Below are 27,192 nucleotides of genomic sequence, written 5' to 3' on the forward strand. Positions count from 1 at the left end.
GCTATTTGCCTCCTTTTACTTGTTGTCCTTTAATGCCACGGTCGATCTCTGTTTGAATAGTTCTATTCGTTACTGGCTGTGATGGAAATAAAATATAAAGGGCCCAATTCTGCTCTCAGCTACATCGGTGTACTGGAATAACTCCAATGAAATCCCCTGAGTTACACAGGCATAAACCTGGTGTGAAATCGGGATCCCAAATAAAATCTCAACATCAGTGCTTTTGACCCAACTGAAAAAATAATTGTATACAAAACTGCAAAAGTTAAGTACTAATATTCAAAGAAATGTAAGTATACTGGAATTTTGATGCTTCATGTGCCTAGAATATTCTCTCTCTATGGTATTTTTTTTTTAAATTTTGCATACCGGGGCCACTTGTTTCATTAAAAATTGTCAAAGTTATTAAAACGTAGGGCAAATATCCTATCTTCAACACTCACCATTGATCACAGGCAGCTTAACAAGCTATAAAACATGGAGAAGCAGTGTAGTTTAGATTATAACTAATGTAATAAGTCTTACCTTATAAAATCAGTGAGGCACTGTGGGCTTCCCTACCTGACGTGTACAGGTGAAATAATCATCACCTGTAATCACTGTCTCAAATGTCCTTGAACTTTACTGATAGCCCCCAAATTATACACTCTCGCTCGCTTGCTGTAGGCAGGCAGAGGCTAGAAACGCAGCACGGGCCGAGCATGAAGAAAGATGCCTGGAGAGGAGCCACTGACCAATTAAACAGAATCTCCAAAGGGAATCTTTTCCAGTTTTTCTTAGCTAAAGGGATAAATCAGTGATGTCGGAGGTCAAAAGGTGTGTGACAGAATGCAACGCAGGGAAAATTGGGGCACCGGGGTCCTCAGGAGCAGGGGAAAAAACACTCTTAGCCCATGATACAGCAAACAACTTCACCGTATGCTTAACTTTAAGAGGACAACTAGTCCCACTGAAGACAATGGGATTTAGATGTGGGGTGAGCAGACAGCAAATGTGAAAAACTGGGACGGAGGTGGGGGTAATAGGCGCCTACATAAAACAAAGCCCCAAATAACGGGACTGTCCCTATAATACTGGGACATCTGGTCACCCTACTCACATGCTTAAATTATGCATGTGCCTAAGTGCTTTGCTGGATCAGGGCCTTACATCTGTAGCCTGTTTTTTTTCTGTTTTAACACCTAATCAACCGTGAAGTGCCCAGTGGTATATGATACATATGTTTGGATAAGCAGCATCAGTGAGTTTCAGCCCTTCCGACCAGCCTGTTTGAAGCAGACGCATCATAATAAGGGGCTATCAAGAGCACACTTATTTGGAAAAGGGTGAGTCAGTCCTGAAATGGCCGCTGTGGAAAGGAGCTACTTTTAGTTACCATTAAGAAGCTGACATTTACCAACAGCTACCTTATTTCTTATTCTTAGTACAGGAAAAGGCTGTGGTATCTAAGATACTATAGTGTGGGAACTGCTGGCACACGCTGGACGTCTGAAAGCTGACCGTGGTACAGTGAAGAACAAAGAAACCCTCAATTTTGTCTGTCATTCCTCAGCTAAATTCCACAGCACCTCAGAGACCATCCTCCATTCTTCTGAGTGCAGGCCAATGATAAGTGATTAGACTCCACGCCAGTTGGTGTCTGGTCAGAGTCCACTGTGCTCAATAAACGCAGCCCGGCAGATTCTACTGCCAGAGTTTTGCTTCTGGTTAGCAACATAGTTAATTGTGGCTGTGAGGTTGCATTTTTATTTTAACCACTTTGTTTCCCTTGTGCCTGCGCCCACAGAACAAACCCCATTCCTTTAGCTCTCCCTTTGTCAAAGGTCCTTGGTCACAACGAACATCTCTCAGGTCAGCTAAGATATGGACAGACGTCACTCAACACCTCTCCCAGCAAGGGTTACCCAAGAGAAATGAATGGCGTTTCTAACCCCTGACAGCTGCGGTTCTTTGTCCACTCAACACATAGTCCAGATCTACCTAGGGAAGGGTAGGCACTCACCAAAAGGTGGTCATTTTTTGGTGAGTTTTGTAACAGGTATTTCAAATCTGTCTCCTGGCTACTCAAGTGCTGCATTGTTAAACATACAGGGGCCACATTCTGGCGTCACTTTCCATCCTACCTGAGCCTACCTGGCTTCAGAGGTGGAATTTGGGGTGGAATTTGGTTCAGAGTATGAAAAATTATTTTAACAGAGAGCGACAGATGATGGCAAATCCATCATGTGACTATCATCACAGCTACCAAAATAAGCTAACTAGAAGAGCAAAATTATTCCCTTAAAAAGTGATGTAAATGGTTTGAGATATTTGTTGTACAATAGTGTGAAACTATCCACTCAGCTAGGGGAAACAGCTAGGATGTGTATGATGGAACAACATAGTGAAGAAATAAATACAATTACTCCCAAGCACCCCAGAATGTTGTTACCATTATGTCTATGCACATATCCAAAGGGCTCAGTGATACTATATTTGAAGCAGAGAGGTAGGGGGGAAAAACCCCAACAAAAACATCAGTGTTTTAATGTAACCCGTTTAATACAGAATAAAATGTTCTAACCTGTCTGGGTTGAGATGGCAAAGCAGCAGGCTGCATGTGTCTCTGCATCCGAGGTGGTTGCATCAGTTGTCGAAGATGTTGCTCGATAAACGGCGTATTATTAGCCTGTGGAGACTGTTGTGTGGCTGGAGCTTGCTGCTGTTGCTGGAGATAGTGAATGAGGGATTGCTGCCCTGGATTGGCAGTCATGGGTGACATCTTTGGAGTAGTTGACTCCGACGCAAAATGAGACAGTGGTTTGGTGTTATTGAAAGAAAACTGGTCTTGGGTAACAGGATTCTCATTCTGCAAGCCATTAGATGGCGGTTGCATAATTATGTTCATGGCTTTGGACTGGTTTGTAGTCATCAATTTAAAAAGAGAGCTTTGCATACTGGTGGGATTGCTGGTGGGAGTGATGTTAGGAATTAATGTATTTTGAGGACTAAATGGCTGCTGGTGCAGAGCTGGGCTTGACAGTTTTTCTGGCCTGTACGGTGGGGAGGGTCCAGTATTCGTGGAGGCCATGCTGGGAACCAGATTGTTCTGTGGACTTTTAATATTATTGGTTGGGAGGCTGGTTGAAGTCATATTGGATAGCATGGAATTCTGGGGGCTGAAAGGCTGCTGGTTAAGCGCTGGACTGGAAAGCTTCTCTGACCCATATGGTGGAGAGGGCCCGCTAGACGGGTTGTTACTGGAAGCCATGCTTGAAAGCAGAGTGTTTTGAGGACTTTGAATATTGTTTCCTGGTAAACTATTAGAAGTCATGCCAGACACCATGACATTTTGAGGGCTGAAAGGTTGATGGAGGGGGGATGATCCCGGCCTATAAGGCGGAGAAAGACCTGGAGTGGACATGGTTGGCCAGTTGGAAGCCTGTACTGGCTTATTAGTAGTAGACACTTGTTTGCTTGCTGCCAGCTGCTTTAGTTGCTGTGCATGCCAGTTAGGCGTAGGCATGTTGGGCAAGGGTACTGGCAGAATAGACTGTGCCTGATTCTTATTCTGTGCTCCCGAAGAGATGGGTGATGCAACAGCTTTGTTTGGGGGAGGAACCGAATAGTTAGCCACAGCAGATGAAGGCCCCATTTGGGGTGATCCTCCACTTGTGGGATTGCAACCTGGAGAAAAATCTTTGTTTGCAATGTGGTTCTCCAAGTGAGATGTCTGCGGAGAGGACTTTGGCGTGGTGCTTATGCTTGACTGTGGGTGGCTCAGACCAAGCGGCTCTTCAGCCTTGCTTCCCAAGATCTTCTCAAGATCCAGCTCATTAGGAGAAGGATCAGGCATTTTTGTCAGCTCTTCTAACAGATCTTGCAGCTCCTGGTCCACAGACTGCATATTGTTTCCTTTCTCGTCATAATGAACAACATTATTCTGTCCACCTATCGTCCCTTTCTGTCCTATTTCTGTGTTGGGTGGTACCGAAAATGGAGAACCAATGCCACTGCCATTCATGTGATTGTTTTCAAGTAGCGCTGAATGACCTGCTACTCCCATGGAAGAAGTGCTGTGATTGGTGGAGAATGGAGAGTTCTGCATATCTGGACACGACACACTGGGATTGGTCTCTTGGCCCATAGATAGAGTTACATCATCAAGACAAAGTCTCTTATTGTCGCTTGGGAAAATGACATCGGGCATACCACTGGAAGCAGGGGAGCTGTCATCTTCCAGTTTTCTCTTAATGGATCCCTGTAACTGCAAGAAAAGGACATGTTATTGGCCTTAGACCACATTCTAAAGTTGCAAGGTGAAATACTGAGACAGACCTATTGGGACAAAGTCCGCCAGGATTTAAGTGGACACAACTGTACGGAAATTAACAGACAAATGCTAAATTTGACATGTTAGTCATAAACCGGATGTTAAAACTGTAATATATTGTCTGTCTTGTGAATAACAGAATTTAAAAAAATACTTTCTGGTACCATTTCAATGAAGACATTATGCTCCCTACATAACACACATGCCAACATTTTTATGGAAACTATTTTTTTTTGTCTAAACAATGGTAGAGTTGAATAGAATCCTGGATTAAAGTTGGTGACCCACTGCCAACAATGGGTATTAAGTTTAGACCTGAGACAGCTAAACTATTTTACATTCTTTAAAGACGGGGCATATGAAATAATCAGCATACTTTCTAAAGAAAGCAAAACAACCCTCAAATATCTAAACAAATTTTAATCTTTCAAGCTCCCCAGCCACAGATGTTTCAGACTTCAAACACCAAACAGCAGCAAAAATCATAATTTCTGTTTCTTCTAAATCCACACTAGCCTCGGCTTTGCTTATATGAAGGACTGCCGCTCCTTCACAAAACCTACAGGGTTTGTAAAGCACAAAAAGACACATGAAAAACTCGACGCTCACTAAATGCTGAATTAAAAATCCAGTAATCTTGACAAATATGACCACACTTCCTACTTTATGTAAAGAAAGTGAAGCTGAAAACAATGGCTCTTTAATGCCCCATTGACATGACATGTCAGTCTTTTCTAAATGTAATTATCTGTGGTCCTCACTTTAATAACCAGGGCCTGTGGGTCATAAGATTAATCAGTCATTAACACTGCTGCTTCAATTTAAAGGCGTTACAATTATGTTATTTATCAAGAGAGAGAGATTGCATTTGGAAGTTACCTAAATACCAACAGGCAAATAATAAAAATCCATCGTTTCCTCTGAAACCTTTTTAGGATGATACAGAAATTGCAAGCCTCTCCCAGGCCTGGTCTACACATTAATGTAATTAATGTGCTGCAGTGTGGACTACAGGGTTGGGCATTGCAGAGCACACCAAAGTGTTGCAATCTAACTGCCCCGCATGGCTGCTGCTTGTACAAACTAAAAGGCAGCTAGTTGGCATCAGTGTCGACCACACAGGGCAGTGAGATCGCAACACTCTGTGCGGGTGGGAACTGCAGAGTGCATCATTCCACAATGCAGCACGCTTTGCGGCCTAGCTATGCTGGAGGGGAAATAAATAAATACATAAATAAAATAAAAATCAAATCACTAACCAATGCAGCTATGCCAGCAAAAGCCCTACGGTAGACACAGTTATACCAGGCAAAGAGTCCTCTTGCCTCGATAGTTTATATTTTGGGGGGAACTGGTATAAGCTACGCTGGCAAAAGAACTTCCATGTATCAGCTATGTCGCTATTAGAAGGGTTTGCTAGTAGAGCGATTTGCAGGCCCTTTCTGGTGCAGACAAGGCCATAGACGCATGCAGTGGTGTAGTGTTATAAGCAAATGTAACTATATAGTTTCTACAGATCTATTATTCAGTTGGTAACACATGTGCAGGGCACTCAGACAGAAATAAAACAAACCTTTCAAACAGGCATCTCTTCTTCTGAGGGAGATCTAAAACAATCAGGTCCTCTCAATCATTCATGGTTATTAAAGCAACCTCATAGCACTTTTGCAAGAATATAAGCATTAACCCCAGTGTCACAACCAAACTGCACCCAGGTTTATCAACAAAAACTCCCACTCTAGTTTACTTTACTGTTAGGTCTTATTTGTATTATGGTGGCACCTAAAGGCCCCAGCCAAGATCGAACCCCATTATGGTGGGCACTGAACCTCCATCTAGTAAAACACAATCACTCCCCAAAGAGCTTAAAATACGAAAGGACAAACAAAAGTGAATATTCTCTTCCCCACTGGTGAAGATGCCTGCATGGCAGCAGGAGACAAATATTCCCCATTATGCAATATTAATAGACAATTGTAGACAGTCATCCACTGCAGCATTCCATGGCCCCTTTCAGAAGCATGGCCCCAACTAAACAGTTGGTCCTGCTTCCTGAGAATTATATTTTCTCTCCTTAGTAGCAAGGAGAGGCTACTTTGAAATGACCCTTGTAAGCGTATCCCCAGTTTTAACCTCAGCATTGAGCCCTAACATAGAGAAGCAACAGACAACGGTCAGGTGTCCCTGAAGAATCTCTTAGGCCTGGTCTACACCGGGGTGGGGTGGGGGGGGAGATCGACCTAAGATATATAACTTCAGCTACGAGAATAGCGTCGCTGAAGTCGACGTATCTTAGGTCGACTTACCTCGCATTCTCACGGTGCGGGGTCGACTGCCGATGCTCCCCCATCGACTCGGCTTCCGCCTCTCGCCGCGGTGGAGTACAGGAGTCAATGGCAGAGCGATCGGGGATCGAACACTACCCGCCAATCCGGCGGGTAGTGTAGACGTACCCTTAGATCCATCAGCAGCTTTTGCTAACTCTGACCATAATTCATGTTAACACGCATTGGGTCCCAGGTTAAGTGAATAGCTTTGCATTGGCTGCTTTTTTCTGTCAGGGAGGACATAGAGGATAGGTTTTGTGCAACTCCACATCTGCTCCCAAGGGATTGCTCATGCTGGGTTCCACAGATTTTATTTTGTCAACTCTCCATTTCAGTGGTTGGGGAGGACGGTGCTTGTTAATGGGACCTGTAGAATCATTCATCTGTGAACAAGGCTTACGATTATCATCAAATCTAGATGGTGCAAAATACCTCCACTTTCTCAGTGTGCAGCTCAGAGAGATTTGGAGGAACGTGAGATGGCAGACGATCAATCTGGTGGTGATGCTCCAGGGTTCGATGGTAGAGGGGAATATCAGGGAGTATGGTAGGGGTAGTTCTTGTCCATGTTTTGGATGGAGTTGGTCTACCCTTTGCCTACAAAAGCAACATTTAGGGCCTAGGGCCAAGAAAGCCTTTTTCATTCTCTCAGATATGGGCCTTATTACAGTGATCCATGACTTTGTGACCTCCCAACTGCATTACTTCAATGGGCTCTACATTGGCTGCACCTGAAAACCACGTGGAACTTAGAGTTGGTGCAGAATGCGGGTGACTGCTTGTTGAATGTGTTAATTAAAAGGAACATACACCAGTTCTTTGACAACTGTACTGGATTCCCGTTGTCTTCTGGCTTTGGTCTCTAGAAACCTATGAAGTTTGATTCCTGACTGTGAGAAAGACAGTTGCTCTCCTTGCCACACCCAGTGATAGCTAAAGCACTTTAAAGTGTGTAGATATAAGCATCTGGGGGTTTCTGGCAGAGCAAGCTCAGTGAAGGATTATAGATTGTCATTTGCTTATTCCACTAACCGAACACAGCCTAAGTTTGGTGATCATTAGAAAACGGCACAAGTCCTCGGTCTGATGATGGATGGGCTGCCGGGTGGGAGATTGGTTGTTTGTTTTTTGTTTCTCTGAAGTGCCCCCTTTCTTGCTCTGATAAAAATGGGCTGAAATAGTATGTTTGAATCGACGTTGCCATGCTCTCTGAGACATGCCAGTAAGGCACAGCTGTGTAAATCTAAACACACACATTTAGAGAACTTTTCATTGCTTCCTTCCCATTTCCAAAATGAACACATTGTGATCCCAAGCAGCACCCCAGGAAACCTTGGGCAGGAAAACTGAGGGGGTGCCTCCCATACATGGCCAACTGCATGTCTGTCCTGACACTTGAGTTTACTGCGCAGAATTTCAGCTGTCAGAACACTTAGAAAAGCTGCTTAACTGTTGGGCTGGGGAGCAAGTGTGAAGAGAACAGGAAAACCCCATTACCACCTTGAATTACTAGAAACAGGCCTCCATAGACTAAGGCCAGAATTTTCAGAAGGGCTCAGCATCCATAGGGGATTTTTAAAACCTTCCAGCACGCTGGGCGCTGAACTCTAGTGGCAAATCCAGCCATAAGTGTCCCAACGGGATTTGCTGGGTGCAGAGTTTGGTTGACAAGCAAGACCTTGTATAGATTCCTAAATCAGAGCTAAGGTCATTTGAAAATCCACCCCTAACTGAGTATTGACCCCTTGCAAATCTGCCTCTAAGTCTCAAGGTACCCAGTAGCACTTGAGCTTTTAAAATTGCTTTTTAGTATAATAAAATGTCTACAGGAGTTTTTTTTAATATGCAAAAGATCTTGGCATTTCACTTTCATGGTGAGTATTTGTAGCTAGTGCCCATAAAACGCACAGGGCCAAATTCACCACTGGTGGAAGTGGGTGTAAATCCAATGAATTCAGCAGGGTTGTATTCGCTTCTGACAGGTCTGAATACTGCCCCCTATCTGCAAGGTTAAAATACCACCTTTGAAACATCCCAAGCAAATAAAAGATGGCAATAATATACTGGGGACTTCTTTATTCGTTATCAGCTAGGTGTGGAAACCACTCATTGGATTTGATATTATATTATATAAAGGTATGCTTAAGTATTCCATGCTCAAGCACACATGATTCATTACTCATTTACAGTACATGCTATGCCACCTTGGTATCTCTGCTATGAGCCTGCTAGATTTTTCTCCCCAACTCCCTAAATCCCATTTGAATGCTTTCACTGGGAAATACAGTGCATTAACATGCCACTGTGGCAGTTCTGACAAGTACAGGGGAGAGAAATTCAGCTTCACATTACAGAGACACTTGCTAGTTTAGCTAATCTGATTGCAGTGGCAGCAGATCATCACAGGCGTGCTAGGATGTCCATATCCAGGAGCCCCTGGGTGAACCAATTCAATCAGCTGCTCATTGCAGGCCCTTATCAATCAAGTTATTATGGGGCATCTCTAGACCAAGACTTGGCGGTGGTGCATACATGTCCTCCTCAGACAATTTCTTCACTAGCTTTCCTGCCAGCTTCCCTTGCCTGGCCCTGGCTCCTCCTAGGGGAAAGGTTTGCTTTACTACAGCTCTCTCCCCGTTTCCTTTGAGATAGTTCTGAGATCACTTTTCATGATCTGGCAACAAATAAATGAGAATAGCAATCAAACCGTGTTCTGCCCCATTCTGTGCTGGCTATTATGCAGGCAAGCTCGATTTGGCAATGAATGCATGTGTATAAATAACTGTGCTGACTGACTACTGTACACGGCTAATTCTGTAAAAGCTTCATTCACACACACAAACAAGGACTAAACAGACAAGCAACCAATGTGCTCTCATGTGATCTTGTGAAAATTCATTAAAATGCATTCGAGCGCACATGACAGCCTCTTAAGAAATATTTGGGAAACAAAGGCAGCCCTTCTGATTTTTGCCACATTAAATTATGAAGTCTCCATTATCTCTGGTCTGCTTTTAAAAACGAGACTATGACATTATCCCAGTTTTACTTTTATCTCAGAATGAGAAGGCTGCATTTCTGGGAAAGGCCGAAGTTACAAACACGTAGCACTGCTAGCTCATAACAGTAGTATAACGAGAATAAATAATAACTGTTTACACTACTCCTTCCAAGTAAGCTTTACAGCTGTGGTTATAAATATCTAATCTGTCACATACAACCTGTGAGTAGAGAAACAGTTCTCTGCGTATGCATGTGCAGTCTCAGTGGCGCAAGGAATGAAGGGCAGATTCAGTGAGACACAGCCAGACATTCCCTGCACCAGCCCAAGATCAGGCCACCTATGTTATACCAACTGAGGGCTGCACTGGCCTGTTATCAGGAGCCCAGTGGGCTACACCTGGTTTAAATCAATATGGGGCAGATTGAAGCTGTGGATACACAGGCCACTCACACCAAGGTGGAGCATCACCGTAGTGGGAGCCACAGTCTCTTTAAACTACACTTACATATATCTAGGTTTGTCCTGGAGTCTCCAGGAATGAAAGATTAATCTTTAATTAAGTATTAGGTCATGTGATGAAACCTCCAGGAATATGTCCGACCAGAATTGGCAACCTTACATAGATCATTAGTATTTTGATTATGGCAATTCCCACCCTGTGCCAGGCACTTTCCAAACACACAGAAGAAGACAGGGTCCCTGCCTGAAGAGCTTAGTCTAAAGCAGAGAGAGCTGCAGGGTGCAAGTGGTAAACGCAGAAGCAGAGCAATCAGACTGAGAAGCGAGACAGGTAGCATGATTTCGTTTGTTAAAACACCTAATTGAATAAGCCTCCCTGCCTGTCTGCCTAGTCACTCAGCTTCATTTCTTTCTTAAAAACAGGAGCTATCCATGTAAGCCAACCTTCCCCTCCCATACTGCCAGCCTACATTAACTCCCTACCACTTGTTCCTCTGCCCACCCAGACACTGAAAGGAAAGTGCTGCCATGGGCTGAAATGCAGGACTCAGTGGGGCTTCATTTCTTCCAACCTGCCTGCCATCAGACCCCCTCCTTCCATTAGAAATACACTGAAGCTATAGCAACGACGAGACATTCTTAATTTAGGTCAACACTATGCAGAGATAATCATTAGGGAGAAAAAAATGTAACTACTAAACCTACTGTTGAGTAAGACAGTTCTGCCTAGCTTTTACAGCACATTGCAGATACAGGCCCTGATTTATGGCAACCATAGGACACGGATTGTGGATCCCTGATCCTTGGCTCCAGTGGGGCTTTCTCCAACTTCCACATTGGTATTCGCCTCTTCCCCTGATGCCCCCGCCAAAAAATTTGGTTACTATTTAACCCCCTCCCCCCAACAGGCATAAAGACACAAAGGAAAGATGTGAAATGTCAATACTATTGCATTTTTACAGGAGGGACTATGGAAAGAGCAGAGGCATGGAGCATAAGGAAGTGGCCCTGTGTATGTAAGGAAATTGTAAACACATTTCTACTGAGATCACTCAGGACACATTAGAAACGTCCTATCCAATGCACTACCATTTGTTACCTTTTGCTAGTGAACGATTCACACGCAGTCACATTTGTATTTGACTCCGGGCAGGTCTATGCTTAAAAAGCTGCTATAGCACAGCTGCACTGCTGTAGCGCTTTAGTGAAGATGCTATTTTGCCGATGGGAGGGCTTCTCCCGTCAGCGTAGTTAATCCACCTCCCTGAGAGGCGGTAGCTATGTCAACGGGAGAAACTCTACCTTCGATATAACACTGTCTATGCCAGGGGTTAGGTCAGTCTACGCCAGGGGTTAGGTCGGTATAACTGCGTGGATTTTTCACAGCCCTGAACGACGTCGTTAACACCAATGTAAGTTTGTAGTGTAGGCCTGGCCTCAATCCTTACAAAAGTCTCTGCTGGGATAAGCCAGAAAAGCTGCTTCTTTAGCTCAGTTAGTGCAGCCCTCACCTTTGAATGCTGGGGATCCCCTAGCTGGGCACTTAAAGGCGTGTTAGAGGCTCTCCAAAATATCAAGGACAGTCTTTCTCCAAATTTTTTACAAACATATTGTCTTTTGTTTTCTTCCTCTCGGGCACCTGACCATGGCAAGGAATTTAATTATGCAACAGACTGTGTATGTATACCATTAACCTTACTGGATGGAATCAGAACTGCTCATGTGTATGTCATAGTCCTGACACTGCTAACAGCTCCAGGAATTTTCCGTTAGCCGAAAACGGTAAGAGACTTGTGCTTTGGAAGGAAAATCTAGGTTCTACAAAGAAGCTGGGCTGTCATGGCTTGCAGCCCAAGGACAAATGTGAACTCCTAGCCAGCCACAGATTTGGTACTTTTTGCAAATAAACACAACTCAGTAGAAACAAAAGCTTCCACTGATTGCCACTGGGTGCGATACAACCTACACTAGCAGTTCAACATCCACACAGCCTGCTTTGAGGGGGAGACCAGTCTGAGAGGAGGCCACCATTTTGAACTGTAGCCTCAGCACAGCCCTCACTGGACTCCTCTTTTGCAACCATTTCACCTTCTTTCATCTTCACTCCCTCTCTCACCCTGAACGGTAGTGCAGTGAGATTCCTTCCTCTCTCGGTCTGATAGCGCCAACTGAACATACCCATTGGGTCTTTCAAAGGGGCTGAAGAGAGTCAGTCACCCAGCTCTCACTGAAAGTCAATGAGAGTTGGGTCCCCTCTTTGAAAATCCCAGTTTCTATGACATTTATGTTCCTTTGGTTAAAGTCAGAAGACAGCCCGGCTGTTAAAATACAGCCCTCCACCAGGAAGGAAGTTAGACTCTCTAAGTATCCATCAGCATTCTCCAGCATTTTAAGAGCTTTACACAAAAAGCTCTCTAGACAGCACAAGGGTGCTTCAGAAAACTAGGGAATTCAGGTCACCAACTAGCTGCGAAGACATATGAATAATGGTGAGAGGGAGCGTGCTTATCTTTTGAGAAGAAGATGTAACCTCCACTCAGGCTAAGCAGAATGGAACAGCTACACTCTGACACACTGAATTGTGAATTTTAAGTTGGAAGCAGAGTTTTTCTTTCAAGAACCACTGCAAACTGTGATTGAGGGATTGGATGATTTGGTTTTGAATATAAAATCAGAATCTATGATTTGCTTAACTGAACTGACTGGAGTTCATCTCTCTCTCTCTCTTTTTTTTTTATAAAAAAAATGCTAGACACTGTCAAAACTAGAAGTGGTTTGCAGCACTCAGCCACCAAAACTTCAGTCTCTGGCTTCAACAAACTTCTGCACATCAGCCCAAAATGTTTCTATCTGTTCAGACAAAAGCAGCAGTGTAATATGAAAATGAGGCTGGCAATTTTCCATTTAAACAGATAAACTTCACTGAATTCTTTACCGTGTTGTAAATGTACAGATTGGAAGGATTTTCACCTCTGCAATGACTCACAATTCCATGATCCAGATGTAGTTTAATGATCTACTAATCCATGAAAACTCTCCATTAAAAATAAAGATAAGAATTCCACTGGGCATTTTATGACAAAGCACAGTTACTGTGAAGTGGTTAGGATATACATTCACATTTTTTTAAATGGCAGTGGTTACTTAGTGCTCTGCCCAAACAAAAAGATGCGCAGCCTGCAGGTGGAAGGCTGGCTGCCTTATGGCACATGGACAATGAAAAAAACAGACTAGATGCTCAGTTGCAGATACGTTCAGGGAGTAGGGGCCCCATGACATTCATCTAGGGAAGAACCTGTCACCACGTTAAGAGGTATGCAGGCTTAGCATATCCCCAAATATAATTCCTGGTGGCCCAACTGCATTCTGGTGGCCAAAGTTGACATTACAGGGTTGCATCCAAGAAGAAAGACCAACTCCTGAATAGAGAATAATCTGAGAAGCCACAGGGGCCATATCTACACTTTAAAAAAAGGTTTGTTTTACTGTGTGCTAGAATCGTACTATAGACAAGGTTAGTTGTAGGTTTTCTGTTTTGTTTTTATTAAGGCAGAGTTACAATAAAACATTAACATATTATTGTCACACTGTATAAAAGATGGGTGACCATTTATTATTGATGCCATTATTATATAATTGCTACAACTCTTGTATAAAGTATATATCATGTAAGGTATCAAGGGAGAAGTTAGTCTGTCAAGTATGATTATCCAGGCTAAATCCATGTATTAGCTTTGTGTCTAAAGTTATGAATATTGGCTATGTATTTGTATCTCAAATGTGTTTGTTCTTGGGGTAACATCCACAAGGTAGTTTACATTCAGTCTCGACAGCCCATTGGACGATTCAAAGCTTGATGGGTCATTCAGAAGAATGAACTCTTCCGATAGCTCTTCCTGAGGACGCCTCAGACAACAAGGAGCCAAAGGCCACCCTTGTGATTCAGCAAGATCTATAAGGGCGTGTGATGTGGACAAATGACCTCACACTACATCTTTTTTAGTAACTTTCCATACACAAGGGCTTTGTTTGGGACAGTAAATTTCAATGCACATGGCAGAAGATATAAAAGACACTCGAGATATCTCCATTTTGCCTCATTTCTGCTCCAGTCCTCTGGACTGTAGATTTACAACTAAACGGAGTATTTTGAACAATGGTCTGAGGACCATCCAATCTTTTGGAAGTTACCAGAGAGACTTTTGCAAGCCAGCATGATCACTGCTACGATCCTGATCTATGAACACTGAAAATCACTTGTATGTATAGAATTCTTTAACCATTCAATACATCTCTTCTTTTCTTTTACTAATAAAGTCTTTAGTTAGTTCACTAAGGATTCGCTGACAGCATGATATTTGGGTAAGATCTGAAATACATATTGACCTGGGGGGATAAGTGTCTGATCCTTTGGGATTGGAAGAACATTAAGTATGGTGAATAGGGTTTTCAGTAACTTCTCACTATATTAGATCTGTGTGTCTGGATGAGAGCCAAGGGGCTGGAATGCCTAAGGGAGACCGTCTTTGGCTTCTGGTTAGCCAGCGTGGTGCTCCTTTGTTATTGGTTTGGTGAATCTAAGTATAGACTAAACCACCAGTATGGGGGATTGTCTGCCCTGTTTCTTACAGTCTGCCCTGAGTGTGGCATTCTCAGTGTGGTCCATCCCAGGCACCCAGTCAAAACTACATCGTACATTACTTATTCAGGATCAGGCTACAGATTCTGGCTTGCTGGCTGTGGAGCCCTGTTTCTCTGAATGCACTAGAAAGGGTGACCAAATTGCTAAATACCTATCTTCTTGTTGGCACTTCTCTTGTGTATGTACTTGGTGTGAAAGCTTTTCAATTACAAGGACAGTCCATATTTTACTATACCACCATTCCATAGCAGGAGGGGCTCATATGTTTCTAATAATGTGCAATTCACAAAGTCCAGCTGCTAACATGAAAGAAATTAATTTGTTCTGCTTATAAAGGTGATCTTTTACTAAAGCAATAGCTTAGCAGGATCAGGGGATCATCAGACGACTCTCTCTAGTAAACTTAAGGGGAGGGTTTACCCTGCCTACCTAGCATGTGTTAAAAACTACAACTTGCCTTGTCTACACTAGGATTATAACAAATGTTAAAAACATACCATTTCTCCTAGTATAGGCAAGCCACAGAGACAACTTTGGGATAGAGAAAGCCTTGAACTTCTTCAAGAAAAGTCAGTGTGGACCAACTTACTCTTCATGTTTTCATTAACCTACTCTTGATCATGAACGTGGAAGTACCCATGTGGAGAGGAGAGGAGCTGAGGATGTAACTATAATTTTTACAGTGAAAGAATATTAGTTATTAACTAATGAGTGAGTGTACACTACATGGAGTTTTGCTTATTTGGACACACAATGTGTTCCCACTTGTTAGTGTACAATGGAAATGTGAACTCTAGCCTTTTCCAAACAAAAATATATAGGGATCATCTATTAAAAGTTATAGACACACAAAATAATTCCTCAGTGCAGTTTTTATATTCTCAGAGTCCAATCTTTCACCCACTGAAGTCAACGGCAAAGATCCCATTGACTTCAGGGGCACTTCTCTCCCCACTTTTAGCATCAGTCATTCTATCTGGATTACTCACTCTGTAAATCAATCTTTGTCTGATCATGTGTCAAATCGGAGGGACCCATAACTGTATTAAAAAAAATCTGTTCTCTCTAAACTATTTTATCAGCCACTAGCATGTTGTCACTTTTATTGTTTTAAGTTTGTATTACAAAAACACAGTCTCTATTAACACACACTAAAAAAAGGGCCTAATCAGATTTATCTTTCCAGTTCACAATCTGCTATTGCCGCATAGCTTCAGTCTGTGCTGATGTAACAGACAGATGAAGGTTACATTGTAAAAGCCTACAACGGGAGAGCTGCCTGCACGAAACACCTGGGATGATCGCAGCCTCCCTTCCTACCTTGAGTTGTAACAATTCAGAACACACCGCCTCTTTTCCAGTTAAGATTAGATGCTTTCTTAAATTCCAACTCCTTCTGTCACTTCCTGTATTCTAATTAATCTTCTGCCTTGAGTAACCCTACAACACAACATGTAATCCCAACTGAAAGTACTTAGAACTACAGGGTTCAGCCGGTAAATGCAAAAATCCAGCACATCCTGGTTGCTGGAAACAAAGATGTCATCTCAGAGCATGCCCACCTATCCCAACTGGAAATTCAGAATGGATTGGATTGCCAAGAAGTATCTTCTTTAGTAAAATGAGCTTTACATGTTACCTTTCATAAGCTTCTGTATATAAAGCTTGAAATCTTTACTAAAAATTAAAAGGAAGTAAATACTAAAACCCCTAGGGAAGTGACTTGATTTTTTCACGTTGACATTTGGATACAGCTAAGTCTCAGGAAGATGGATGTATAGTTATGCTACACTCTGTTTTCATTCTAGAGTTCTAATACAGGCCATTTGGAAAAGAGTCAATGGCTAGATTCTCTTCTCATTTACACCAGTGTAATATTAAGAACATCACCACTGAGATCAGTGCAATCTATGCCAGTGTACAATCAATGCAAGTGAGAAGACAATCTCAGCCAGTACATATCTACTTCTCCATCATACTCTCTGCAATACTAACAACTCTTATGTTTCTTTCCATGTGTGACGTGACATTAAACTGGAAGAAAGAAAAAGGGAGTTAACCAATGTTGGCTCTGCTATTATTTAGTGGGCTAGTCTGAATTATCAGGCTCATGTTAAAGGGCACTGCCACTCCCACATAGTGGTACAACTCTGCTCCATCAAGACTGATGCACAGGTCGTACTAGTGCACCCTTCTCTAACAGTTCAGCTACTTTCTGTGCTAATTGCATTGGCTGTTAAACCAAATTTTCAGCGGAAAAATTTGCATTTGACAAATGTATCTGGAAGAGCAGGACACTGCCACTTACTCCTGTGTTGTTCTGCTAGCAGGAGATTTCTGTACAGATGCTCTTAATTAGTCATCTGAAGACTTAAGCAATCACATCATGCATATTGTTTAGCTGTAACTTTTACGTTCCATTTAATGACAAGTGTTATTAACTAGACAGCTGAAGAACGAAGTAGTTCTTCGCCTTTCTGTTTTTTAAGTTGGAGTACAAGAGCATTTCTTTCATATCTGCCTGTAAATCAAATCAATCTCAGATTCAATACTGTTCCATCACTATTACCTCATTGGGTCCCGCTTTTAATACCTATAGTATCATTTTTATGTATTTTTATAGTCCATTAATTTCGAAGTCCTATGGTGCCTTTTGCAGTAATTTCTTAGCCTACATTCATTTCTTGTGGCGATAGCCAGGATGGTGAAGTGTAGATATGCTCCACTGAACAAAAAGGGATGAATTCGCTATTTAGGCCAAACGAGATTTTAAACACACTCTTTATTTCCTCTCTTCTAGCTTCCGATGCTGGCACAGTGGTACAATGATCATAAGCTAACAAGAACTAGTGATGAAATGCACAAGTCTTTGAATCACAATCTAGGCAGATCCTTCACCATACAACCAACTGTGCCCCCCCATAGTTTTGCACTGGTTTCTGCTTCAGGTTATTTTTCTCTTTTTAAATCCTGATGGTCAGACAGACAGACTCCTGTTGTTTCATCAGGGTTGCATTTTGACAAGGAGATATGGTTAGGGATTAAGCAGCCTGGAGTCAAAGCCTTTGATTGTGTCAAACTGGTAACTTGACTCTCCCCAAATGCTCAGCACCCATCAGATTTCAGTGCTAGGAAATCAAGAGAATGAGGCATTTTTGGCTCAATGTCCAAAATATTTACACTTCCCTACAGAAAAGAATAATGGCTCTAACCTTACCTACTTGGTTGCCCTTGAACGTTAATGTTATATGGCCTAATACTGAATCAGTCAGTGGTCTTATACCCGCTCGCTATATTGAGAAACTAATGCAGTAATAACAATGAGGAGTCCTTTGGCACCTTAGAGACTGACAAATTTATTTGGGCATAAGCTTTCATGGACAGTAATGCAGTAATGTAATGTGAAAGCCTTGCTAGGGTTAGCAAGGAGCAAAAGGTTCAGAGGTGCAGTTAGAAGGTCTCTCCCCATTTCAAGACTGCAGGTTTTCTACAGAGAATCCCAACTCTCTGAACCCCAACTCGAGAAATTAAACTCACAATACAATCTCTTAGAGGGTCTGTATTGCTACTTCTAGCCTGACCAAAAGTGAAGTACAGAAGCCTGAAAAGGCTCATGAGTCTTAGTAGATTCCTTGCTGAACCTGAGCTGAGTGGAGAATTTATAACAAGACAGGAAACAGCCATATTTTATGTGGTTTTTTCATCCTACCAGTTTCATCCTTCCCCACAGAGCAGAGCTACTGGTCTCCCAGCATATTAACTAGAATTGAAACAGAGATTGGTGGATTGTCTTTATTTGTATCCTTCCACCTTTAACATCTGACCCTGGACCAACAGACACTTGCACATGCTCTCTCTCTCTCTCTCTCTCTCTCACGCACACACACACACCTCTCTCCTTGAGCAGTGGCTGTTACTCACAGCTCGTGTAGGCTAGCAGGAAACTCAAGGTACATTTTATTACAGGGCTCCCAAAACATAGTGTCATTAAAAAAAAATCCAGACCCCACACTGTGATTGAAATCCTGGCCCCAGCTAAATCAATAGGGGTTCTTAATATGGACTTCAATGCGGACAGGATTTCATCCTATATTTTATTACTATGGACTAATGGAGTAAAACAAAAAAGTTTGGGATCTGGAAAATTATCCCCACCAAATCATAACAATGTTAGAGTAATTCAGTGGAGAGAGGTGCTGTGGTTAAAATCTCTTTACAGACAGATTCCCCTCTGTCCTATAGGCTCAGTGTTAATCACACATTCATCACTGTAAATTGACAACATAAATGCTGATTTGTGCAAATGATGTTAGAGAAAATGGTGTTCTAGCTACAGAAATGAATTTAACATCCTTTCAAGCTTTCTACACTTCTCGGTTTTATGTAAACCCTCATTTTTTAAGCCTTTGTTCTGCATTTAAAAGGCCACCCAGTGAAAGCTGTGAAGTGGCGCACGTGTTTCCACTGATATTAAAATACTCTTTACTAAATCTCACATATAAATGTATACAAGAAGCTGTTTGCAACCTACTGTGTTAAAAGATGACTTATCAGATAACACAGTAAAAGTTTCAATATGCAGAATTAAAAAAAAAGATGACTTTAATCCTCTCAAAAAATATTTTTATCTTTTAAAGCAAAATCTCTATACCACTGAGATAATACCAACCTTCAAACACACACTGTGGTACCTGTTTGAACAATTAAGCCCATGAACTTGCAAACACTTAACTTTAAGCACATGAGCGATCTCTTCGGATTTAAGCCTGGGTTCAAGCCTTTGCAGGATCAGGGTTTAATTTATATGTCCAGATTGCAAGTCTTGTTGTCTGCATAGTACCAAATATAGCACTAAAAATGCTCAATAACTGCATAGTTAAGACAATTTTTTTAGCATCACTGGTGCACTTTTATCCTTAGATATTCATGTTAAAAAAAATTCTCCCACACAATACAGCATAGCTAGAGTAGCTCAGTCTTATCACCATGTTTTTTCCCCCTTTCCAAACACAGCAAGGGAAAGCAGACTAAATAACGGACCGTTTTAGGGGTAACTGCGGTGTGCTTTGAATATTACAGATTCCAGCTTCGTCTTGAGCACAGCAGAAGGCTACCAAAGGATTGAAATGGAGCTCCACAGGCACATGTCTGTATTACAGATGGCAGCAGCAGAACTTCACCCAGATTAGAGTCAAAACAGACTCCAGTGGAAGAGTTCTTCACATAGGACCTGTAGCGGGGCTGTCACCTGCTCCTGCCCTGAAGGGCTTGAAGTCAGCCCTGGGAGAGGGCTGAGGCTGCGTGAGGGCTGCGGCTAGGAAGAGCCGCCAGCCTCGGCTGATTGGGGAAGGCAGCCACAGCTGGGGCCACACCCCAATCAGACCATAGCTGGCCTTATAAAGGCCAGGGAAGCCAGGAGCTAAGTGAGTCGCTCTCTAGCTTGCTGAGGGAGAAGGGCCTGGCTGCTGGGGAGCTCAGCAGGGTACCTAGAGTGGAGCAGGGCTGGGGGAAGGCTAGAGGAGCTGGGGAGCTCCAGCCTGGAAACCCCCCAGGCTGCGGGCCTTGTTAAAGGCCGGAAAGGGTACTGGGACTGCAGAGGGGCAGCCCAAGGGTAGGCAGCAGAGCCAAACCCCCTTTGCTGGTGATGAGTGGCATTTACACTGCAGTCTGCCCCAGTGAGCGGGGCCTAGATCGAGACTGGCAGTAGCCATAGTCTGAGGCGAGGTGGGGATAGAGGGTGGGGGGTCCCTGGGGAGGGGAGACCCAGATCTGTGGGGATACTGCTAGGGGGCAGCACCCTGGCGTGAAAGGGGCACCGGGGTCCAGGAGGGACTTGGGCCCAGCGGGACACCGGCCTGCAAAGGGTGCTCCAGAGGCTGAAAACACTAATTCCTGAGACGACCAGCAGGAGGCGCTGCAGCAGTGAGTCCTGCCCCGTGACATCATTGCAGGACCATAGCAGGATGTGACCCTTGGGTTCATGATAAGCTTTGAACAGCAACTTACCACTTTCCCCACTTACACTTGTCAACTTATTATTCTTAAATCCAGCTATATCTTAACCAGTGAGTTATTTGACTGCTCTTATGCTCACGTAACAAAAACGTGTGTTAGCTCTCGAGTGCCAAGTATCAAGCGGGAGAGAGAGCCATCCAGTTACTGGTTTTGCAGCCAGACTGGAGTTATCAGTCATAATAATAGAAAAAGTAGTTTAGAATACCCAGAATAAAGCATGTGGCTCTGTTCAGGATTACGCCAGATGGTCCAGTTCCTCTTCTGAAATCCCCATAAAAGGAGCTGGACAGGGAGGAGAAAGGAGGGCTTGAAACTTAAAGCTGACTTTGTGCTCAGCAACGTAAATCAAATCAAGCAGTGTCAGGGGAACTCTCTGAATGTTCTGTGCGTGGCTGCCCACTTGTTTCCATTCCTTCCTCGCACGGGGGTGGCTTTGAAAATGACTCCAGCATTACTAACCTCAGTCCATTGCAATAGCAGCCAGTGCAAGTCTCAGTGTGTAAGAAGCATCTCAGCTTCTGGTGTCTCAAGTGTTTCAAAACTACAGGTTTACCACAAAAGGAAAATGAATTAGCCATGTGAGTGGCTGTGTTAATCAGACACTTGATCTCTGTACTTTCAAAACCAAGATGCTCTCCTCTCAGGACTGGACTGCATATGGAGACAAAAGTCTGATGCCTTGATTTACTGACAAAGTACTCCTGGAATCCATACATCATGTTAATGGGTCAGGGGAAAAGGAATTATGGAAAGGAAAGATTTTTATTCATTAAGATTCTTGGCTCGGATTTTCAAAAGAGCCTATGGGAATTAGGTGCTCAATTATTGAATTTCAGTGGGATTTGGAACCTAATGCCATTAGACCCCTTAGGAAATCCCAACCCATGTGAATTTTACAAATGGAATTCTAGTCTCCCCATTGATAGGAGTTAAAACGTTGAGTTAAGAATTACCCTTATCTTTGATCCAATAACTAAATACTATTAATTACTCTGTTTAATTTTGAAAGGTTAATACTTTGGAGATGATCTTTCCAAATAAATTAACTTCTGTTCACCAGGTTTCTCTTCCCTGACAACTTCCAGCTGCACAGTGATGTAATCTGACTGCCGCATAACGTGGAAAATCTGAATATTTGCAACTTGTAGGTGGGGAATAGAGACGGGGAAAGATGAAAGCTTCTACAGTGAGATCACCAATTTTTTTTGGGGGGGGGGGAAGAAGGTGTCAGAACTGCGTCGAGATGCATGTCAGTACGATGCATAAGTAGTTACACCTACTGTGGATTAGGTGTACAATGTGTTTGAGGTTTTCTGGTTTACTGCCAGAGTTATTTTCCTTTTTAAATATGGCACAGGATCTTACGATTATTAATTTGGTGTATTCAGAGTACATAACAGCATTGCCAGGGTTGGGGTAGGGGGAAGAGAAAAATGATACGTGGTTTGGGCTTTCCAAAGCCCTTCTTTCTACGAGACTTCGGTTTAATATGAGTGGTTTCTTCCAAACCTAAAATAGAATACGGTGAAATACCAGGACAAGGCTGTGGTCCTCACTTCACGCAAGGGCTCCTCCAATGAGTCTCAGGATTGAGCCCTTGTTTAGAAGCACTGAAAAGACACAGGTACTACAGAAACATGTGGACTTCTTTTTGAGTATCACTAGTAAATTACCCTTCCCCTTCCTAATACTGTACATAGATTATGCCGAGAGCTGAGAATACAGCCTACTGAAATGTCAGAACATTTAAGCTGTACATACTTCATTTAGGATGAAAAAACAAAAACAAAACTGCTGTTGTCTCTTAGTTATGACATTTCCGTTTACCTACTGGAATTGCTCCACTCTCCACGAAAGCTTTCCAGTCCAAGAACACATTTCGCTCCCAATGATGGAAAGCCACAAAGGTAAAATACTAAAACATTTTTTCTACATTAACTTATCTCAGCTGTCAACAGATCTGCCAATTCATCACAAATGCAGTCATTTCTTCATAAGGGTCTTAACCTGCCACCAGATATACATGTTGGGAACTGCCCTGTATCTTACGGGGGGCGGGAAAATCAAACAAGTCTGTGTAGTAGCTGACTTTCCGAGATTCACAGCCCATGCATGCCACATGTTGGAGGACAGGACTGAACCTGAAGGCATGGAAGAAATGTAACGCCATATAACAGAGAGCTGAAGCATGTATGAGGGAAAGTTCCCCTGTATGGTCAAGATTAGGTGGCTGGGTGAAAATATTATAACAATCTGGAGCAAGATTGTTGAATTCTGATTGTGCAGCTACAAGATCTTAGAAAATTTCGGGCAAAAGTTTGAATTTCTCTGACATTTATTCAAAATGCTTTAATCTAGAAAGTAGGCCAGGCATAGTAAGTTTCCAAGTGAATCCAGAAAAGGTAGGGGAGTGACAGTCGTTTAGCAGTCCCCCAGCTCAGCTGAAAAGCATGCGACTCCACATCCAGATGAATGTTTGAGCTGGTTACTTCACCTGGTACTCTCATCATTAGTTCAGACAAGATACTTGGCCTCCCACCTGCAATGTGAGGCACTTCTAACTCCTTAGCTCAGGTCCCTGCTGGGCTAGTGGGCCTCACAAATTTCAAAAAGTCTCCTGGGGTCCCAAGTTCCTACCCAAGTTCCTAACTTGGGACCATGGTCTGCTCTCAGGGGCACCAATGTCACCCAGAAGTAAGTATTTAATGGAGTTACTCCAGATTCTCATGAGCATCACCGAGATCAGAATCTGGCCCTTGGTGCATCCAAGCCAACAGCGTGTCATCTGGCTGGCGTGGTTGCCTGGGAAGGGAATGTTCAGCAACTCTTTTAAAAACAAAGCTGGTTGCAATTAAACATCTCACAGTTGCCGGACATAAACTGTAGTTGACTCCCTCTGGTTCAGGCCTGGATTACCCAGACATGATGTAGCGTGACAGGAAGAGGGAGGGAAACGTCACCCTGGCTAAAACTGAAATTTCCTCCCTCCCACCACGCTAGGTCAGAGAAATTTATTAGGCTTGAGCCTTGTACTTTTTGTAGCAAGGGATGTTTAGCACAGATTGTCCGATTGATATTTGATGGGTCTAAGTAAGAGCCATACGCCAAGTTTATTCCCTAATCATTTGGGATGGAGTATGGTGAAAACCAATTTTTGGGCCGATTCATACATAAAACAAAGCTTTCAATATTCCATTCCCTTTTTAAAAAATACATAATTTTGCAGGACCTATCAAAGAAACCAAACCAAAACAAACAAACAAAAAACCCAATACATTTTGTGCTCCTTCTATTGCCTGTGCAGAAATACATAAAGATCTACTATTCCCAGAGCACTGTACAAATATCAAAGGTGCTGATGCACAAAGCTATTCTGGCATGATTAAGCATGAGTGAAGAGGTTTCAAGTGTTCTGCTTTTTTCCATTTTTAAAAGCCATCGTAATTGTGCCTCTATTCAAAACCCATTGTTTTTTTCCCCTGCAGGCCTGATTCTTCACTTCCTTGTACCTTGCACCATCATTTGGACCTGTATAAAGCGAGAGTAGGAAGAGGGGGTAAAATGCGGCTTTTCACAGCCACTTTGCACAGGTGTAAATGACAACAATAGGAGCAAGGCTGTAGAATCCAGTCACTACATGTTGTTCTCTAATGGAACTACCCTTCTCCATCCCCCCTCCCTCCACGTTGGGATTAAAAAAAAATTATTTCCATTCATTTAAAACAAGTGAAGGAAACAAATGAAAAACAAACAAGAGAGACGTATCAAATCAGTCCTTTGCATTTAAAACACACCAACATTTGATTTAAAGGGGGAAGGGGAGTAAAAACTGGATTAAGAAGTGTTGCTGGATTAAGAAGTGTACAGTTTATTAACAGACAAACATATCCAGTAGCATTACTGTATTTAACTTGTGTTTAAGAATGTATTAGTTCAGAATATTGAACCCATCTGGAAATATTTTGTAGTTACACATTTAGATAGATGTAAAAAGGAATGCATGGGAAAAATGTGATGACATCATGGACGGACCCTTCCATTTCAGAAGTTCCCTCTTTTGGCATCTCATTTTGTATTCCTTTATAGGGCATTTCCTTATTTTTGCATAGCTGCAACTATATAACCATTACGCAATAGGAAAGAGACTATGTTTGAAGTGTCAGTATGAGTAAACCCCCAAAAATAACCTCCTTGCTCATTTACAATCAAATATTATTTCTAATCCGGATAAGCAAAACTGAACTACTGGGAAAAGAGAGGAGATTTCAAATAAACGCATTTAGCATTCGCCCAAAGTGGCGCCAACTCCACATAAAGCGGTGTCATACAATGTAGCTGCACCAATAAATAGCAAAGCACAGAGGCTCATTTTCAAGACTGATCCAAAACCCATTGGAATCTTAGTGTGGATTTCAGGGGTATCACATCAGGCCTCAAGTGCCTGGGCCATTATGTAGTTCGATAAGGAAGTGGTTAGGTGGGGTCTGATCCTGTCAGATGTTAAGCACCTTTCACTTCCATTGGAGCTGAGGTCACTTGGCACTTTGAAGGACCGGATCTCTGGTTTGTGCAGAACAATGTACAGGCATGCTCAAGATTCACACTCTGGTGTTACAGGTTCTTTTATGAATTTTTGACAAAGTTCATTATTCCAGGCATAGCACTAAAAAAACCCCAAACAATCTGGATTGCTTATTAATTATGCCAAAGTGGAATAGTAAAAGAGGGCAGCATCTGCTCTAACACTGCCTGTGAGTGCAATGTGCAATTGTCTCTCTCTGAAAAAAAGATTTAACTCTTTCCTGGAATCTCTGAGCTCTTTGGCTGAGGGGGAAAAAAAATTAACTCCTCTGCAGCTATACATTTCCTTTAGTATAGGATTGCCTACAGCTAAATCTGCGGATACTAATCAATGAACACATAGGGATTTTTACTACCTCTTAAAAAAAAATTTAAGCTCATCTCCACATGAGAAAGTGACAGCAACCGTAACCAGTATGCAGTGCAATCAAGGCAACTTCAGAACACCACTAGCACACAACTAAATGCCGAACAGAATTGCACAAGCCATCAGCGGTGTTAACCATAAAAGCAATTTTTCCTGTGACAATGGTGACCACAGGAGTGTCACTTTCTTCCAGTGGTGAATAAAACTCTAGTGGGAGTTTTGCTATAGATGTCAATTGAAGCCCTAAAAGGTGTGACTCGCATCCATCACTTTTAACTAATGCCATAGGTCAGAAGGTAAGTAACTGATCAGAAAGGAATAGGATGAGACTGAAGCAATGGTCCAGACCTCCTGCCTTACCTCTGAAGTGCCATGCTTGTATGACTACATGCTTTCTCCTGTATTGAGTTCCTGTTGGTATTTTTAGAAAATCTTCTTGAGAGATGAAAAAATGAATACCAATTTTAGAAATTCACTAATTAACATAGCTAAAAGTAAATTCTGGAAAGAAATCTTTCAGTTCTGTGCCTTTCTACACATGGGACAGTTAGCACCAGGCTTAAAAAAAAAATTAAAAAAAAATAATAAAGATAGATTTCCCTCTGATTTACAATTAAAGTGTTTTTAAGTAAGTGATCTAATTGTTGACTTGATAGTCCATAACATCAACACTGTCAGCAGGATTTCCAAAATGCAAAATATTGACAGGATCAGATAAACATATAAATGAGGGAGTTATTAAAATGCAAATTACCCGCCTTGCAGAACTGCTCTGTGCTGCTACACAGGACGCCAGAGTTGGAATCCGGGCCTTAGCCTCCTGCTCACTGTGTCAGTTGGAGGGGGGTGGGGAAGAGCAGGAGGGATGGAGTGCAACGGGGGACAGTAATTGGGAACAGCACTGACTGGCTGCAGAGAGAGCCCCTGTCTAACCATCTGAGCCAGAGGACACTTGCATTAACATGGGGCCCACAGAAGGGATAAGGAAGGAGTGGGATTTTTTTGGGGGGAGGGGGAATTAAGTGGGTATAAAACAGGCCTTCAAGAAGGTGCATACACAGGCATTAGACTCTCCCTGGATTTCAGATCCTAGCAGAAAGGCTCCTCCTGTGGAGACAAGCCACAATTAATAAGCCAGACAACAGCTGTGCATGGCCGGGGGGGGGGGGGGCTTGCTCTACAGAAGAATGGCCAAAAATTGAATTTTTTTAGGAATTGCTGACTTCTGACGTGGAGACTCGCAGTAAGTGCTAGAGAGCCGCTGAATTAAGATGTACTCAAAATGGAGCTCTGAAGAGGCGGGTGGGGGGAAAATCCTCCACATCCCTAGAGGAGATCTCAGCGTCCTCATTGTCTTCTCTCACTACTCAGCAAAGATATTGTCCTTCCAAAGGACGGGACAGGAGTCCAGCAAGATCTTGTTAATGGTATTTGGGTTAGAGGAGTCCTGTAATGAGGCACATTTCCCTCCCCCCACACCCAAAA

General features: G+C 42.7%; 1 protein-coding gene across 4 annotated transcripts in view; it reads right to left on the bottom strand.

Annotated features, from left to right (window-relative positions):
* Positions 1-27,192, bottom strand: part of MAMLD1 (mastermind like domain containing 1) — a 93,481-nt gene that overhangs the window by 33,370 nt on the left and 32,919 nt on the right. For all 4 annotated transcript variants that reach the window (XM_039490002.1, XM_039490001.1, XM_039490000.1 and 1 more), the window contains exon 2: positions 2,564-4,246. In XM_039490002.1, coding sequence (XP_039345936.1) covers positions 2,564-4,246 — 1,683 coding nt within the window. The remainder of the gene's footprint in view (positions 1-2,563; positions 4,247-27,192) is intronic.

Source organism: Mauremys reevesii, linkage group 9 (genome assembly GCF_016161935.1).
Source record: "Mauremys reevesii isolate NIE-2019 linkage group 9, ASM1616193v1, whole genome shotgun sequence".
Classification (NCBI taxonomy): Eukaryota; Metazoa; Chordata; order Testudines; family Geoemydidae; genus Mauremys; species Mauremys reevesii.